Source organism: Nanorana parkeri, unplaced genomic scaffold (genome assembly GCF_000935625.1).
Source record: "Nanorana parkeri isolate BGI_ZX_2015 unplaced genomic scaffold, ASM93562v1 scaffold740, whole genome shotgun sequence".
Taxonomy (NCBI): Eukaryota; Metazoa; Chordata; class Amphibia; order Anura; family Dicroglossidae; genus Nanorana; species Nanorana parkeri.
This window is the reverse complement of record NW_017307008.1, coordinates 794,394-809,695: the sequence shown is the minus strand read 5'-3', so window position 1 is coordinate 809,695 and position 15,302 is coordinate 794,394. Positions and strand designations below refer to the sequence as shown.

General features: G+C 49.2%; 1 protein-coding gene across 1 annotated transcript in view; it reads left to right on the top strand.

Annotated features, from left to right (window-relative positions):
- LOC108793339 (rho GTPase-activating protein 20-like) overlaps window positions 1-15,302 on the top strand; it is a 47,700-nt gene that overhangs the window by 4,900 nt on the left and 27,498 nt on the right. Inside the window, exon 2 of the mRNA XM_018564253.1 lies at window positions 13,650-13,729. Within this exon, the coding sequence (XP_018419755.1) occupies window positions 13,650-13,729 (80 nt within the window). The remainder of the gene's footprint in view (window positions 1-13,649; window positions 13,730-15,302) is intronic.

The following is a 15,302-nucleotide window of genomic DNA, read 5'->3' as shown; positions in this document are numbered from 1 at the left end:
GAAGGGAGGGAGCAGAGGGAGCTGAGTTGCTGAATAACTGCTGAGAGGGGGGAGCTGAGGTTCTGAGTCACTCCTGGGAGGGGGGAAATAAGGTGATAAGTTACTGCTGGAAGAGGGGAGCTGAGTTGATGAATAGCTGCTGAGAGGGGGGAGCTGAGCTGCTTAGTTACTACTGGGAGAGGGGAACTAAAGTGCAAAGTTACTGCTGAGAGGGGGAGCTTGCTTGCTGAGTAACTGCTGAGAGGGGGGAGCTGAGCTACTGAGTCCCTACTTGGAGGGGGGAACTATGGCGCAACGTTACTGCTGCGAGGGGGGAGCTGAGCTACTGAGTCACTACTGGGAGGGGGGAACTAAAGTACTGTTGGAAGAGGGGAGCTGAGTTGCTAAGTCACTACTGGGAGGGGGGGCTAAGATGCCGAGTCAGTCCTGGAAGGGGGATGCAGGCTGAGCTGAGCTGCAGAGTCACTGCTGGGAGGGGGGAACTAAGGTGCTAAGTTACTGTTGAAGGAGGGAACAGGGGGAGCTGAGTTGCTGAGTAACTGCTGAGGAGGGGGAGCTGAACTGCTGAGTCACTACAGGGAGGGGGAGCAGGGGGAACTTGCATGTTACTGCTGGATGTGTGAAGCAGGGGGAGCTAAGGTTCACTGCTGAGAGAGGGAGCAGGGGAACTGCTGAGTCTTTACTAAACACATTCCCTAATTAAATTAGTAGAGGGTCTGTAGTAACATATTTCCTTTTTTGGGTTTTCACAATGTTTTAGGATTTAAAATATTTCTTATATACTTTCTTAATGTGGTGACTATTGATGTCCTCGACCAGGACGCGGATCTTCTATGCTGGATAGGGGAATTCTCCTTAGCAGAGTCCCCAAATCTGTCTACTTTGTATCAGTATCAGTGCTGCGTCCCGGCTCTAGTAATGGAGACACGGTAATGTAGACCAGATGGCGGGGCCGGTGTTTACTCAATGGATCGCTCTCCATGCCAAGTTACTAACCGCGGTGTTACTGTACATTGCTGTGAACGATGTCTCGGTGATAAGAAGGAACAATTCAGAATGGGGGCATCCACTACAGAACAGACTTTGAAGGTTCCGACCTTATCCAAATAAACGTTTTTATCATCACGCACATAGAAAATAACATGGGACCATATAAAATACATTCCTTCTAGAGAACACCATGACCATAGAGAGAGCCGAATCTATAACACCCCACCACCACCACCACCACCATGGGACTCCTACTCCTCACATATAGAATGACATTATGATACAAGGTTACCATTAGTTGACTCTTGTAGTGGGATGAGGCCAACTCAACGTGTTCCATCTTCTTCATCATCAGGAGATATATTTAATAGGAGATGTGTCCACCAGCCATGAAGTCCATCAAAAGTCCTCCTCCATTAGGTACCACAGGGATCCTACAATGTGTCCCATGAGTCCAAGAATTCCATTTTGGGCTTCAACCTATCTTTTAGGATGTTTAGAAGGGTATATGGGACATGGGAATATAGGAGTTGTGTTAAGTTAAGTTCCAGGAGCTGTCTGTAGTTGTCAGTGGGCCCCAAACTTCTGAATAGGGAAGCAAACACTCGAGACGTCCAAAGCTCTAATGTTGTTTCAGTAAATTGAGGGATCCCAATGGACATGGAGGTGACCATAGATATAGAGGTGACCATAGATATGGAGGTGACCATAGCATGGAGGTGACCATGAACATAAAGATGACCATAGACATGGAGGTGATCATAGACATGGAGGTGACCACAGCCATAGAGGTGACCAGAGACATGGAGGGTACCACAGACATGGAGGTGATGGCAGAAATGGAAGAGGCCATGAGCATGGAGGTGACTATGGACATGAAGGTGACCATGGACATGGAGGTCACCACAGACATGAAGGTGACTGTAGACATGGAGGTGACCATGGACATGGAGGTCACCACAGACATGAAGGTGACTGTAGACATGGAGGTGACCATGGACATGGAGGTCACCACAGACATGAAGGTGACTGTAGACATGGAGGTGACCATAGAGATGAAGGTGACCATGGACATGAAGGTGACCATAGACTTGGAGGTGACCATGGACATGGAGGGTACCACAGACATGGAGGTGATCGCAGACATGGAAGAGGCCATGGACATGAAGGTGACTATGGACATGAAGGTGACCACGGACATGGAGGTGACCATAGACATGGAGGTGACCACACACATGGCGGTGACAATAGACATAGAGTTGACCACACACATGGAGGTGACAATAGACATGGAGGTGACCATAGACATGGAGGTGACCACATACATGGAGGTGACAATAGACATGGAGGTGACCATAGACATGGAGGTGACCACACACATGACTGTGACAATAGACATGGAGATGACCACAGATATGGAGATGACCACAGGCGTGGAGGTGACCACCTCAATGAAAGAAAGAACAAACCACAGCCAAGGGGAACTAAAACATTTCAGGAGCTTCAGTCCTCTGAGATTTGGTGGCCACAGACATGTTGATAAGCGATCAATAATTGTGCGATGGATAAAACACATATTGATTGGAATAGGGAGACTGAAGCACATATAACGGCAGATTTCCCTAATCCATTTCCAAAGTCCTTTTCATTCTTTTTATATCTACAGTTTTCATTAGAATAATCCCTGGTGATCCCACCATGAAGGTCCTCGTTCCTGTTATAGGGTGACCACGCTCCGTCAGTGTCTCCCCCATTGTGCTCCTGTGTTGTCACCCTGTCACATGTTCTTATGACGGAGATAACACACATTACACAGACATGGTCCACTGTAGTCCATCAGGAAACCCGACCTGAAAAATGCCACGCAGCCATCGCTGGAGGGCCTGTAGACAGGAAGTGGCTGCAAAGAGGCCGCAGGAGATCAGCAGTGAGAAAGAACAAGATTATAATTTGTTTGGGGGTCACATCTACATTAAGGGGGTTTATAACGATACTGGAATACCCATCAAAGGCACAATTTGTGATCTGGAGGCTGTTTGCCGTTTTCAGACGTGGTTTCGTAAGACCGTCTGCACCATGTGAGACAACATAGAAGGCAGAAGTGGTTAGAAGAATGTCATTCACATGCTAGCTGGATGACGATAGGAAGCAGATGTTCACATCAGGAAGCTCAGTGCACACATGCAGGAGGAACTCATGTCCCAAAAATTAAATCTGACCTCCGGCCTCCTCTTCAGTCTTCTATCTGACCTCCATCCTCCCCTTCAGTCTTCTATCTGACCTCCGTCTTTCCCTTCAGTCTTCTATCTGACCTCCGGCCTCCCCTTCAGTCTTCTATCTGACCTCCGTCTTTCCCTTCAGTCTTCTATCTGACCTCCGGCCTCCCCTTCAGTCTTCTATCTGACCTCCGTCTTTCCCTTCAGTCTTCTATCTGACCTCCGGCCTCCCCTTCAGTCTTCTATCTGACCTCCGTCTTTCCCTTCAGTCTTCTATCTGACCTCCGGCCTCCCCTTCAGTCTTCTATCTGACCTCCGTCTTTCCCTTCAGTCTTCTATCTGACCTCCGGCCTCCCCTTCAGTCTTCTATCTGACCTCCGTCTTTCCCTTCAGTCTTCTATCTGACCTCCGGCCTCCCCTTCAGTCTTCTATCTGACCTCCGTCTTTCCCTTCAGTCTTCTATCTGACCTCCGGCCTCCCCTTCAGTCTTCTATCTGACCTCCGTCTTTCCCTTCAGTCTTCTATCTGACCTCCGGCCTCCCCTTCAGTCTTCTATCTGACCTCCGTCTTTCCCTTCAGTCTTCTATCTGACCTCCGGCCTCCCCTTCAGTCTTCTATCTGACCTCCGTCTTTCCCTTCAGTCTTCTATCTGACCTCCGGCCTCCCCTTCAGTCTTCTATCTGACCTCCGTCTTTCCCTTCAGTCTTCTATCTGACCTCCGGCCTCCCCTTCAGTCTTCTATCTGACCTCCGTCTTTCCCTTCAGTCTTCTATCTGACCTCCGGCCTCCCCTTCAGTCTTCTATCTGACCTCCGTCTTTCCCTTCAGTCTTCTATCTGACCTCCGGCCTCCCCTTCAGTCTTCTATCTGACCTCCGTCTTTCCCTTCAGTCTTCTATCTGACCTCCGGCCTCCCCTTCAGTCTTCTATCTGACCTCCGTCTTTCCCTTCAGTCTTCTATCTGACCTCCGGCCTCCCCTTCAGTCTTCTATCTGACCTCCGTCTTTCCCTTCAGTCTTCTATCTGACCTCCGGCCTCCCCTTCAGTCTTCTATCTGACCTCCGTCTTTCCCTTCAGTCTTCTATCTGACCTCCGGCCTCCCCTTCAGTCTTCTATCTGACCTCCGTCTTTCCCTTCAGTCTTCTATCTGACCTCCGGCCTCCCCTTCAGTCTTCTATCTGACCTCCGTCTTTCCCTTCAGTCTTCTATCTGACCTCCGGCCTCCCCTTCAGTCTTCTATCTGACCTCCGTCTTTCCCTTCAGTCTTCTATCTGACCTCCGGCCTCCCCTTCAGTCTTCTATCTGACCTCCGTCTTTCCCTTCAGTCTTCTATCTGACCTCCGGCCTCCCCTTCAGTCTTCTATCTGACCTCCGTCTTTCCCTTCAGTCTTCTATCTGACCTCCGGCCTCCCCTTCAGTCTTCTATCTGACCTCCGTCTTTCCCTTCAGTCTTCTATCTGACCTCCGGCCTCCCCTTCAGTCTTCTATCTGACCTCCGTCTTTCCCTTCAGTCTTCTATCTGACCTCCGGCCTCCCCTTCAGTCTTCTATCTGACCTCCGTCTTTCCCTTCAGTCTTCTATCTGACCTCCGGCCTCCCCTTCAGTCTTCTATCTGACCTCCGTCTTTCCCTTCAGTCTTCTATCTGACCTCCGGCCTCCCCTTCAGTCTTCTATCTGACCTCCGTCTTTCCCTTCAGTCTTCTATCTGACCTCCGGCCTCCCCTTCAGTCTTCTATCTGACCTCCGTCCTTCCCATTAGTCTTGCACAGATGTACGGGCTCCTCTCCTCTTCCTCTGATGTCACTGTACACTGGGCGCTCCTCACTAGGGATGCACCGATTCCACTTTTTTAAGACCGAGTACAATTACCGATACTTTTTCTTAAAGGGACAGGTCACATTTTTTCTAAAGCAATACAAACTAATGCTTTAAGGTCACTTTCTTAATATTATGATTCATGAGATGACGAGGGAGCATGACGCCGGCTTCCCGGCCAATCAGAATGCCGGGCGCTACGTCATTACACGGCGCCCGGCTTCCGGATTTGCTAGCTTACTGACAAATCGGGAAGTCGGCTCCATGCTCTCTCATCACAAGTGACGAGAGAGCATGGAGCCGTTTCCTGGCCAATCAGGAAACCGGGCAGCGTGTAATGATGCGCTGCCCGGCTTCCTGATACAGGAAGTACTCGTGCTAGGTATCGGAGCATTTGGGCGAGTACAAACCCAAATACTCGGTATCGGCACCGATACCGATACTAGTATCGGTATCGGTGCATCCCTACTCCTCACAATGTGCATTAGAAGCTGCAGCAAGTCAGATAGAGCCTGCCTCATTTCCTGGCTGGAGGACACCCAGCATCATCCAGCCCTTTCCTCCCCAGCCTGACTGTCACTGGCCCCGCCCCTTTCATTCTCTGGATTTCATTGGACCAGAAGCAGATGAAACTTTATTAAAATGAGAATTGTCTATTATACGCGGAGCACACGGCCAGCTCAATGTCATCTCATCAGCGTCACATGAGACTGACACACGACGCCGAGAACAGCTGCTGGCTGGTTTCAGTCGATGACAATGAATTGTGAAGAGAATCTGATCTCCAATTCCATAGAAATGACCCCAAATAACCCGAATATCCAGAAACCAGACTCCTATTTTTACTGGGATGCTTTTAGGAACCCAAATGTGACCCTCTGTGTCTAAATGTGTCAGGGCCAGAGGTTGCTTACAAGTCTTCCAAGCAAAACATTCTATGGGCATAGTCACCTACAGAGGTCCTCAGTCTCTGACCATCTCCTGTATCATGTCTTCAGTCTCTGACCATCTCCTGTATCATGTCTGCAGTCTCTGACCATCTCCTGTAGTATGCCTGCAGTCTCTGACCATCTCCTGTAGTATGCCTGCAGTCTCTGACCATCTCCTGTAGTATGCCTGCAGTCTCTGACCATCTCCTGTAGTATGCCTGCAGTCTCTGACCATCTCCTGTAGTATGCCTGCAGTCTCTGACCATCTCCTGTAGTATGCCTGCAGTCTCTGACCATCTCCTGTAGTATGCCTGCAGTCTCTGACCATCTCCTGTAGTATGCCTGCAGTCTCTGACCATCTCCTGTAGTATGCCTGCAGTCTCTGACCATCTCCTGTAGTATGCCTGCAGTCTCTGACCATCTCCTGTAGTATGCCTGCAGTCTCTGACCATCTCCTGTAGTATGCCTGCAGTCTCTGACCATCTCCTGTAGTATGCCTGCAGTCTCTGACCATCTCCTGTAGTATGCCTGCAGTCTCTGACCATCTCCTGTAGTATGCCTGCAGTCTCTGACCATCTCCTGTAGTATGCCTGCAGTCTCTGACCATCTCCTGTAGTATGCCTGCAGTCTCTGACCATCTCCTGTAGTATGCCTGCAGTCTCTGACCATCTCCTGTAGTATGCCTGCAGTCTCTGACCATCTCCTGTAGTATGCCTGCAGTCTCTGACCATCTCCTGTAGTATGCCTGCAGTCTCTGACCATCTCCTGTAGTATGCCTGCAGTCTCTGACCATCTCCTGTAGTATGCCTGCAGTCTCTGACCATCTCCTGTAGTATGCCTGCAGTCTCTGACCATCTCCTGTAGTATGCCTGCAGTCTCTGACCATCTCCTGTAGTATGCCTGCAGTCTCTGACCATCTCCTGTAGTATGCCTGCAGTCTCTGACCATCTCCTGTAGTATGCCTGCAGTCTCTGACCATCTCCTGTAGTATGCCTGCAGTCTCTGACCATCTCCTGTAGTATGCCTGCAGTCTCTGACCATCTCCTGTAGTATGCCTGCAGTCTCTGACCATCTCCTGTAGTATGCCTGCAGTCTCTGACCATCTCCTGTAGTATGCCTGCAGTCTCTGACCATCTCCTGTAGTATGCCTGCAGTCTCTGACCATCTCCTGTAGTATGCCTGCAGTCTCTGACCATCTCCTGTAGTATGCCTGCAGTCTCTGACCATCTCCTGTAGTATGCCTGCAGTCTCTGACCATCTCCTGTAGTATGCCTGCAGTCTCTGACCATCTCCTGTAGTATGCCTGCAGTCTCTGACCATCTCCTGTAGTATGCCTGCAGTCTCTGACCATCTCCTGTAGTATGCCTGCAGTCTCTGACCATCTCCTGTAGTATGCCTGCAGTCTCTGACCATCTCCTGTAGTATGCCTGCAGTCTCTGACCATCTCCTGTAGTATGCCTGCAGTCTCTGACCATCTCCTGTAGTATGCCTGCAGTCTCTGACCATCTCCTGTAGTATGCCTGCAGTCTCTGACCATCTCCTGTAGTATGCCTGCAGTCTCTGACCATCTCCTGTAGTATGCCTGCAGTCTCTGACCATCTCCTGTAGTATGCCTGCAGTCTCTGACCATCTCCTGTAGTATGCCTGCAGTCTCTGACCATCTCCTGTAGTATGCCTGCAGTCTCTGACCATCTCCTGTAGTATGCCTGCAGTCTCTGACCATCTCCTGTAGTATGCCTGCAGTCTCTGACCATCTCCTGTAGCATGCCTGCAGTCTCTGACCATCTCCTGTAGCATGCATGCAGTCTCTGACCATCTCCTGTAGCATGCCTGCAGGTCTCATGCATACTCTGTGTGTCATTTTAAAGTATCTCTTCAATGTCAGTTCTGCCTCTTCTTATTCATTAGACTCGGTGCATACAGTGACACTGCGACAGCACCCAACAGCTGCCAACGAACGCCGTGTCTGGAGCTTCTCAACACAAAGTGAAATGATGATATTCAGGGAGGGGTGAGGGCAGAGAGGGGTGAGGGCAGAGAGGGGTGAGGGCAGGGAGGTGTGAGGGCAGAGAGGGGTGAGGGCAGGGAGGGCAGGGCTGGATGGCTGGGATAACAAAAAGCAGACACAGAGGTTTACTGGAAGAGCCGAGTCCGGGGAGGACACACCAATGGGGACGCTTCATTGTATCTCTTCAATGCTTTCCTCTATATCTGCTCGTCATAGATACAATGTGACATTCTGAATTTGAGTCGTTTCCCCATTTCATGCCCGGAGGTGACCTTGGGGTTAGGTTTACAACTAACCTGTACAGAGAACACTGAGCCAGTCACATCAGTCTCTGACTCCCTGTACAGAGGAGCTTACACGCTAATGTCCCCCCTCCCCCCCAGCAGTCACACACTATTATTATACATTTATATATGGCGCCGGCTGTAGTGGGACTACAAATCCCAGCAATACATTATGCAGCAATGCACAATCAGATATATGAATTTGGTACATAATCTGTGCTGCTCAGGGGTCCCAGCCTTATATCTCGGATAAAGGGGGGTCTCAGCAGGGGCAGATGCGGAGGATCTCACCAGGGGCAGAGACCTTCTGATCTAAAACTCAACGTCTGAACAATGTAACATGATCATTGCTGGCTGGAAGCAGTGCATGATGGGATATGTAATCTTGAGAAATGAAGATTGCATCACATCAAAAAAGAGAGACAAAGCACGCTGGGAATACAAGTAAGCTTTGATTGTATTATCAGAAACATCTCGAGTATGTATTCCTATTACAATGCTCATGTGACAGGTCCTCTTCATTCTGTATAAATGTGTGCCACAGTCCCATTCGATTCTGCTGGGAAAGCCGTACTCCTCAGGGCCACTGGAAGCTGCCATGGGCACATCTCCCCCTAAAAATAGAATGGGATCCTGGCATGTCTATAGTATGTATTCCTATGACAATGCTGATGTGATAACAAGGGAGGATATGCCGGGACTTTACCACACCTTTGGACGTGGCTCAGGCTGTATTTTGGCCCCATCAGGCCGGACTTCCCGATCCGTCCTACACACCTTTGCACCCTTTTTTGGTTCCATTAACTGCCAAAGGGAAATCCAGATGGCAAATTCGAAATTCTGGAGGTTCGCAAATTTATTAAAGGAGAACTATGGGGTAAGTGTTTTTCCCCATAGTTCTCCTAAGGATCACGGGAGGACGTAAACTAGCGTCCTCCCGTCACCCAAAGCTCAGTATATAGCAGGCTGCAGCTCACGGTATACTGAGACCGCCACAGCCGGGAGGGATCCCGACATTACTGTTGAGATCCACCCAGCTGCGTGATTGACAGCTGGCTCTGCCTATCTAGAGGCAGAGCCAGCTGTACCTGCCCCCTCCCCCGTCCGTTCCGCCAGTCAGCGCTGGAGGATCGGAGCGGGGAGGGGGGGAAATCCCTGCGGGCAGCGGTGAGTGGCAGTCACGGCTCTCTGCCGACACAGGATCGAGAAGTGAGCGAGCGCCGGTATGTGTTCCCGATCTATTGAGCCGACGTGCGACAGTTTCATTGTCACACGTCGGCTCGAACTATGAGGTTGAGTGAAAATCACTCGCCTCGTAGTTCTCCTTTAAAACGTTTGGCCGAACGTCAACTGAACAAACGCCCTGAAAGTTCGCTCTCCTGTGCTGAAAATTGATTTTTATGGTGGATGCCTCTTAGGTAGCCAACAAGCGTAACCAGCGGTGGCTCGGCTCCGTTTTTTCCCGCCTCATCTAATCCAAATAAAAGCATTTCTACTGCAGGCGATTTATCGCTTAGCGAACGTGTTTTGAAGAAGAGAAATGATATAAAGCGTTCCCCCCCGTCTGTTTATATAGCGGCGCGCAGATTATTGTCATGCTTGTTCGGCTCCGGAGCCAACGCATTTCTTGTCTTTGTAGGGTAGTTGTACTTATTATTTAAAGCTGAACTCCGTCCTTCCCTCCAGGCTCGCACAGTTGTACCGGCTCCTCTCCTGGATTGAAATTGCTTTCTCTGATTTCTCTGCACACTGTAAGGGAATGAAAACAATTCGTTGGACATTTGAGCGTGTTGCTCGTATTTCAATTTGTTCTCCTGTTGGAGACATTTCCATTCCACTAGGCAAAGATTTCTTTTAAATACAGAGTTGTATTAATTTGTGTGTTATGGCCAAACATATGTGGACACCCCTCCAAATTATTGAGTTCAGCTGCACAAAGCCAGCTCCATAAAGACATGGTTTGGCCAGCTTGGTGTGGAGGAACTCGAGTGTCCTGCACAGAGCCCTGACCTCAACCCTACTGAACACCATTGGTATGAATTGGAACACCACCTATGAGCCAGGTCTTCTCATCGAACATCAGTACCTGACCTCAACCCTACTTAACACCTTTGGGATCAATTGGAACACCAATTGTAAGCCAGGTCTTCTCATCCAACATCAGTACCTGACCTCACAAATGGGACAAATTCCCACAGACACTCTCCAAAATCTTGTGGAAAGTCTTCCCAGAAGAGTGGAGGGTTTTATAGCCACGAACAGTGCCCCTGTAATCAAAACCAAATCCATAAAGACATGGTTTGACCAGCTTGTTGTGGAGGAACTTGAGTGTCCTGCACCAAGCCCTGACCTCAACCCTACTGAACACTATTGGGATGAATTAAAATGGTAATCGAGAGCCAGGTCTTCTCATCCAACAACATCCTTTGGAATGAATTGGAACTCTTCCAATGATGTAGTTCAGGGATTTCCAATGAACGGCTCCTTGTCTACGAACATCTGGATATACAGTGTAAGGACATGGTTTGACCAGTTTGGTGTTGAGGAACGTGAGTGTCCTTCACAGAGCCAGGTCTTCTCATCCAACATCAGTACCTGACCTCACCTCACAACACCTTTTCCAGAATCCTGTGGAAACCCTTCCCAGAGGAGTGGAGGATATTATAGCTGCAAATGGAGACCAACTCTATATTAACAGCTCCATATTAAAGGCCATGAACGTGGGGCAGCTCCATATTAATGGCCATGGACGGGGAGTAGCTCCATATCAATGGCCATGGCCTTGGGGCAGTTCCATATTAAAGGCCATGGATATGGGGCAGCTCCATATTAATGGCCATGGACGTGGGGCAGCTCCATATTAATGGCCATGGACAGGGAGCAGCTCCATATCAATGGCCATGGACTTGGGGCAGTTCCATATTAATGGCCATGGACGTGGGACAGCTCCATATTAAAGGCCATGAACGTGGGGCAGCTCCATATTAATGGCCATGGACGGGGAGTAGCTCCATATCAATGGCCATGGACTTGGGGCAGTTCCATATTAAAGGCCATGGACGTGGGGCAGCTCCATATTAATGGCCATGGACGTGGGGCAGCTCCATATTATTGGCCATGGTTTTGGAATGGGGTGCCCAACAAGCTCCTTTAGGTGTGAAGGTCAGGTTTCCAGAAACAGTTGGCCCTATAGTGTCCCTTGAAGCATATAGGTGTAGAAACTGCATAAGATTTCTCTGGTTTCATAGGTTTATTTATTGAATATCTGTGTTCTGAATATACTATTTGGTTTACGTTTCTGTTGTCCACCGCGTTTTCATGTTTTGGACTTTTTTTTCTTGGACGCGGTACAATATATCTTTAACTACAAGTATTTAACTGGAGGAGATTAAAAACAAGACAACTTTAATGTTGCTTTAAGCCATAAATGGGTTTAAAATGAACAATATTGAGATCATCCTGTGCCAAGAAATACAGATCTGGAGCTGGCAGTTAGCTGACGGATAGTGCGCATTTACAGCATTGCGTACTGAAGCAATGGGGAGTTGCCTCGGCAACATAACAAAGAGACAGATTTGTTGACGAGCCTGTCCAAGTGACAGGTTGAAAATCGAAGCCCAGTCAAAGTCGAAGTCCGTTACCCAATATGGCTTCACCAAAAGGAACAGCTCCCAGTTTGGAATGACTTAGCGGGAAGCGGGAAATGCTTTATAAGAACACATCTCCGGTCGAGATCTGTGGGACGCGGGGAAGCCCTAACGTCAGCAGCGATCCTCGTTACCCACATTACAACATATTAAGACGTAAATGGTTGCTCAAGCCAGTAAGTGCCATGGTGAAGAAACAACAAAAACAATAGTTCTGAGCACAAGTTGTTCTTCATGCCCTCCGGTGATGGTTGCATGGAATTTCTCAGGGCGGGTTTCCTGATGGTCACCACAGTGGGCCATGTCATTTTAATGTGTGGTGATATGGCCAATTGTAGTCTCCATTGGAAGCCCATGTGACAAAGCCGGACCACATTTGGTAGACAGGGACTGTCATAAGCAAGAGTTCTGGGAGTTTTCGACTGCAAGTTATAGTTAATGACCCTTATAAGGTCCTATTACTCTTTTTAGGGGCTTGGGGTTGGTGACTTGCATGGTGGGTGGTGCACCATGGTCAGGATCAGCTGTAGGCTTTGTTAGTGAATGCTGACCCTAGGTTGGGCAGAGCTTCCTAGTGACTGAGCACCTCCTACTTCCCCCTCTTCCCTTTTTAAAACATTTTTGTAAACATACATTTTTTGGGGCTGTCTTCAGTCACTGGAGTTAAAGCCCCACTGAGCTTCTGGTAAACGTACCCATGCATGATTCTGCACGTATTACACCATCATGTAAATGTGTGGGAGGCGGTGGCGTATCCAGGGTATGACACATATGGTACATGCCCCTGGCGCCACTTGAACCCCTTCAAGTGGCTCCCAGGGCATGTGCCATATGTGTCATACCCATGCCACGGAGACAGCTAACTTTTATTCTCTCTCCACCCCTCTTCCATACATATCTACCTGCCTGACTTTTAGAAACCAGAGACGTTATGGCCGGCGTCCCTTCCAGCTCTTGCCAACCAGAGATGCCTCTGGTTGCCAGGACCTGGCCAGGATGCTAAGAGCCGGCTCTTAGCAACCAGAGGAGGCAGAAAGATGTGTAGGAAGGCTGGATGCTATGGCCAGCCTCCCTACGTGGCTCCTGCCAACCAGTGATGTAACTGGTTGCCAGGAGCTGGTCGGGATGCCAGCCAGAGTGTTGTGAATCGCCAGGCGTGGAGCTGTGTATGGCGCCCAAGCTCACTGAGCTCTAGCAACCTAGGGGGCTCTGGCCGGAAAGGGGGCGGCAGGCCCACCTTTGTGTCCCCCCCCCATGACCCAATGAGATGCCTCCTTGGGCAACCACCACAGACTGCTTCATTATAAGGATGGCCTTGATCGTGTCTCACTGTATACAGTGTTCTTAAGCAAATAGTATTTTTGTGAATCTATTGCAAAGTTTCCGCCAGTAATAGCACTTCCTGTTGCAATCTGACAACACTAAGGTACTGCCACGCAATTCACAGTAGTGATACCAGCCTGCCGCATGAGCTTCCTTAGCCTATTGTTGGGTTGCCTATCTTATAGACCTCAAGGAGCACACATGGTGGGCTAACTATGCTGCTCCTAGTTGTAAAGTATTGGCTTACACATGTGTGGGCATCTCTACATACTAAGCTGAGGTCAGTCATCATGAAGCTGAACAACTGTTCCTCATTTCAAAGTTTCTGGCTTTGAGCCATGAAATATACCCATAAATTTGGGCAAATCTGCATTTCATGTTTTATTGAGTCATTGGTTTTGCTCTGCTAACTGCACTTCCACTATTGCTTTTATTGCAGAAAATGAAAGCCTCGGTGCAAAGAAGACGTTCTTCGTCTGCCATCGGCAGGGCCCTGAGCAAGAACAAGGCGCATTCCAGGTAAAGTACCGCAAACCTTAAAAAAGAACTCTAAACCCAAGAGCAAATAATGTATATATTTCAGCTTACCATAGGCTGCGTTGGTTTTCTTTTTTCAGGCTAGGAACATTTTCTGCAAGTACAGAAATCACCTGCTGACCCTGATAGAAATGCAGAATCCTATTAACTTCCTGTGTGCTGAACTGAAATCACGCTCATTGTTATCTGCTTTCCCTCCATTTGTAATGGAGATGAGGATGGGGGAGGCGTTCTGTGGTCCTGACACCAGTGGAGTATCCAGGGTATGGCACATATGGCACATTCTCTGGGCGCCACTGGTCAGCGAAAGATTGCCGACCCACGGGGACAGCTGACTTGTTCCTTTTCCATGCACATCTCCCCACCCGGCTCTTAGCTACCATGGAAGCTCTGTCCAGCATGCCACTCAGCTCCTGGCAACCAGTGTCGTCACTGGTTGCCAGGAGCTGGGAGGAACACCGGTCAGAGCATCCCAGGTTGTTAAGAGTCGGGCGGGGAGATGTGTAAGGGCCATTCACATCTAGTTCTGGTGGCTAAGAGCTGAGTGCGGAGATGTGTATGAGGGCTGGACACTCCGGCCAGTGCCCCGCCCGGCTCCTGTCAACCATTGACATCACTGGTTGCCAGGAGCTGGGTGAGACACCAGCCACAGTGTCTCAGGTTGCTAGGAACTGGGCAGGGAGATGTATATGGCTCATACACATCTCCCTGTCCACCTCTTAGCAACCTGGGACTCTCTGGCCGGCGCCCTGCCCAGCTCCTGGCAACCAGTGACATCACTGGTTGCCAGGAGCTGGGTGGAATGCCAGGGGCACATTTTGTTGTAGATGCACCTCTTCTTGACACACTTCCTATTCTTGGGTGACAACACTGCTTCTCCACAGATACAGTACAGAGGAAAAAAAAGTTGACAACTGTTACATGCGTAAGCTGACTCAACCGGCTTGAAGGGAATGTAACTGATCTCTGCCCAAAGAAAAATAATTTTCCTTCCGAAACCATAACAGACAAGAGACGAGAGCAGCCAAATACTTTTTCATCCTGTTTATCTGTCTGCTTTCTGTATAAATGATTCCTCTGGCTGTTTATTTCTAGCTAAGAGTTTCTTCAGCGAACCAGTCGTAGAGAACCAGATTTTGATTTCACGTTTCAGCAATATTCTTCCTAAGCTTCCCTTCACAATTTTCTCTGACTTTCAACCATGTGCAGAACTTGCCTTATCCGGGCAATTGCCATCGTGAAACTGTCAATGATGTCCTTCAAGCCCTTCTGGGAGAAGCCTGGGGAGAGATGTTCCCCAAAGAGAAACCTCCTGCCAAGGGAACCGTCTTCCACGCTGAGCCCTTCAAATCCCAACTCCGGTTAAAGGAGAATTATGAGGTGAGTGATTTTCACTCAGCCTCATAATCAGAGCCAACCTGTGACAATGAAACTGTCACAGGTCGGCTCAGTAGATCGGGAAGTCGCTCACTCACTTCTCGATCTATCCCTGCAGAGAGCCGTGACTGTCACTCACGGCTCCCTGCAGGAATTCCCCCCCTCCCCTGTCTGATCC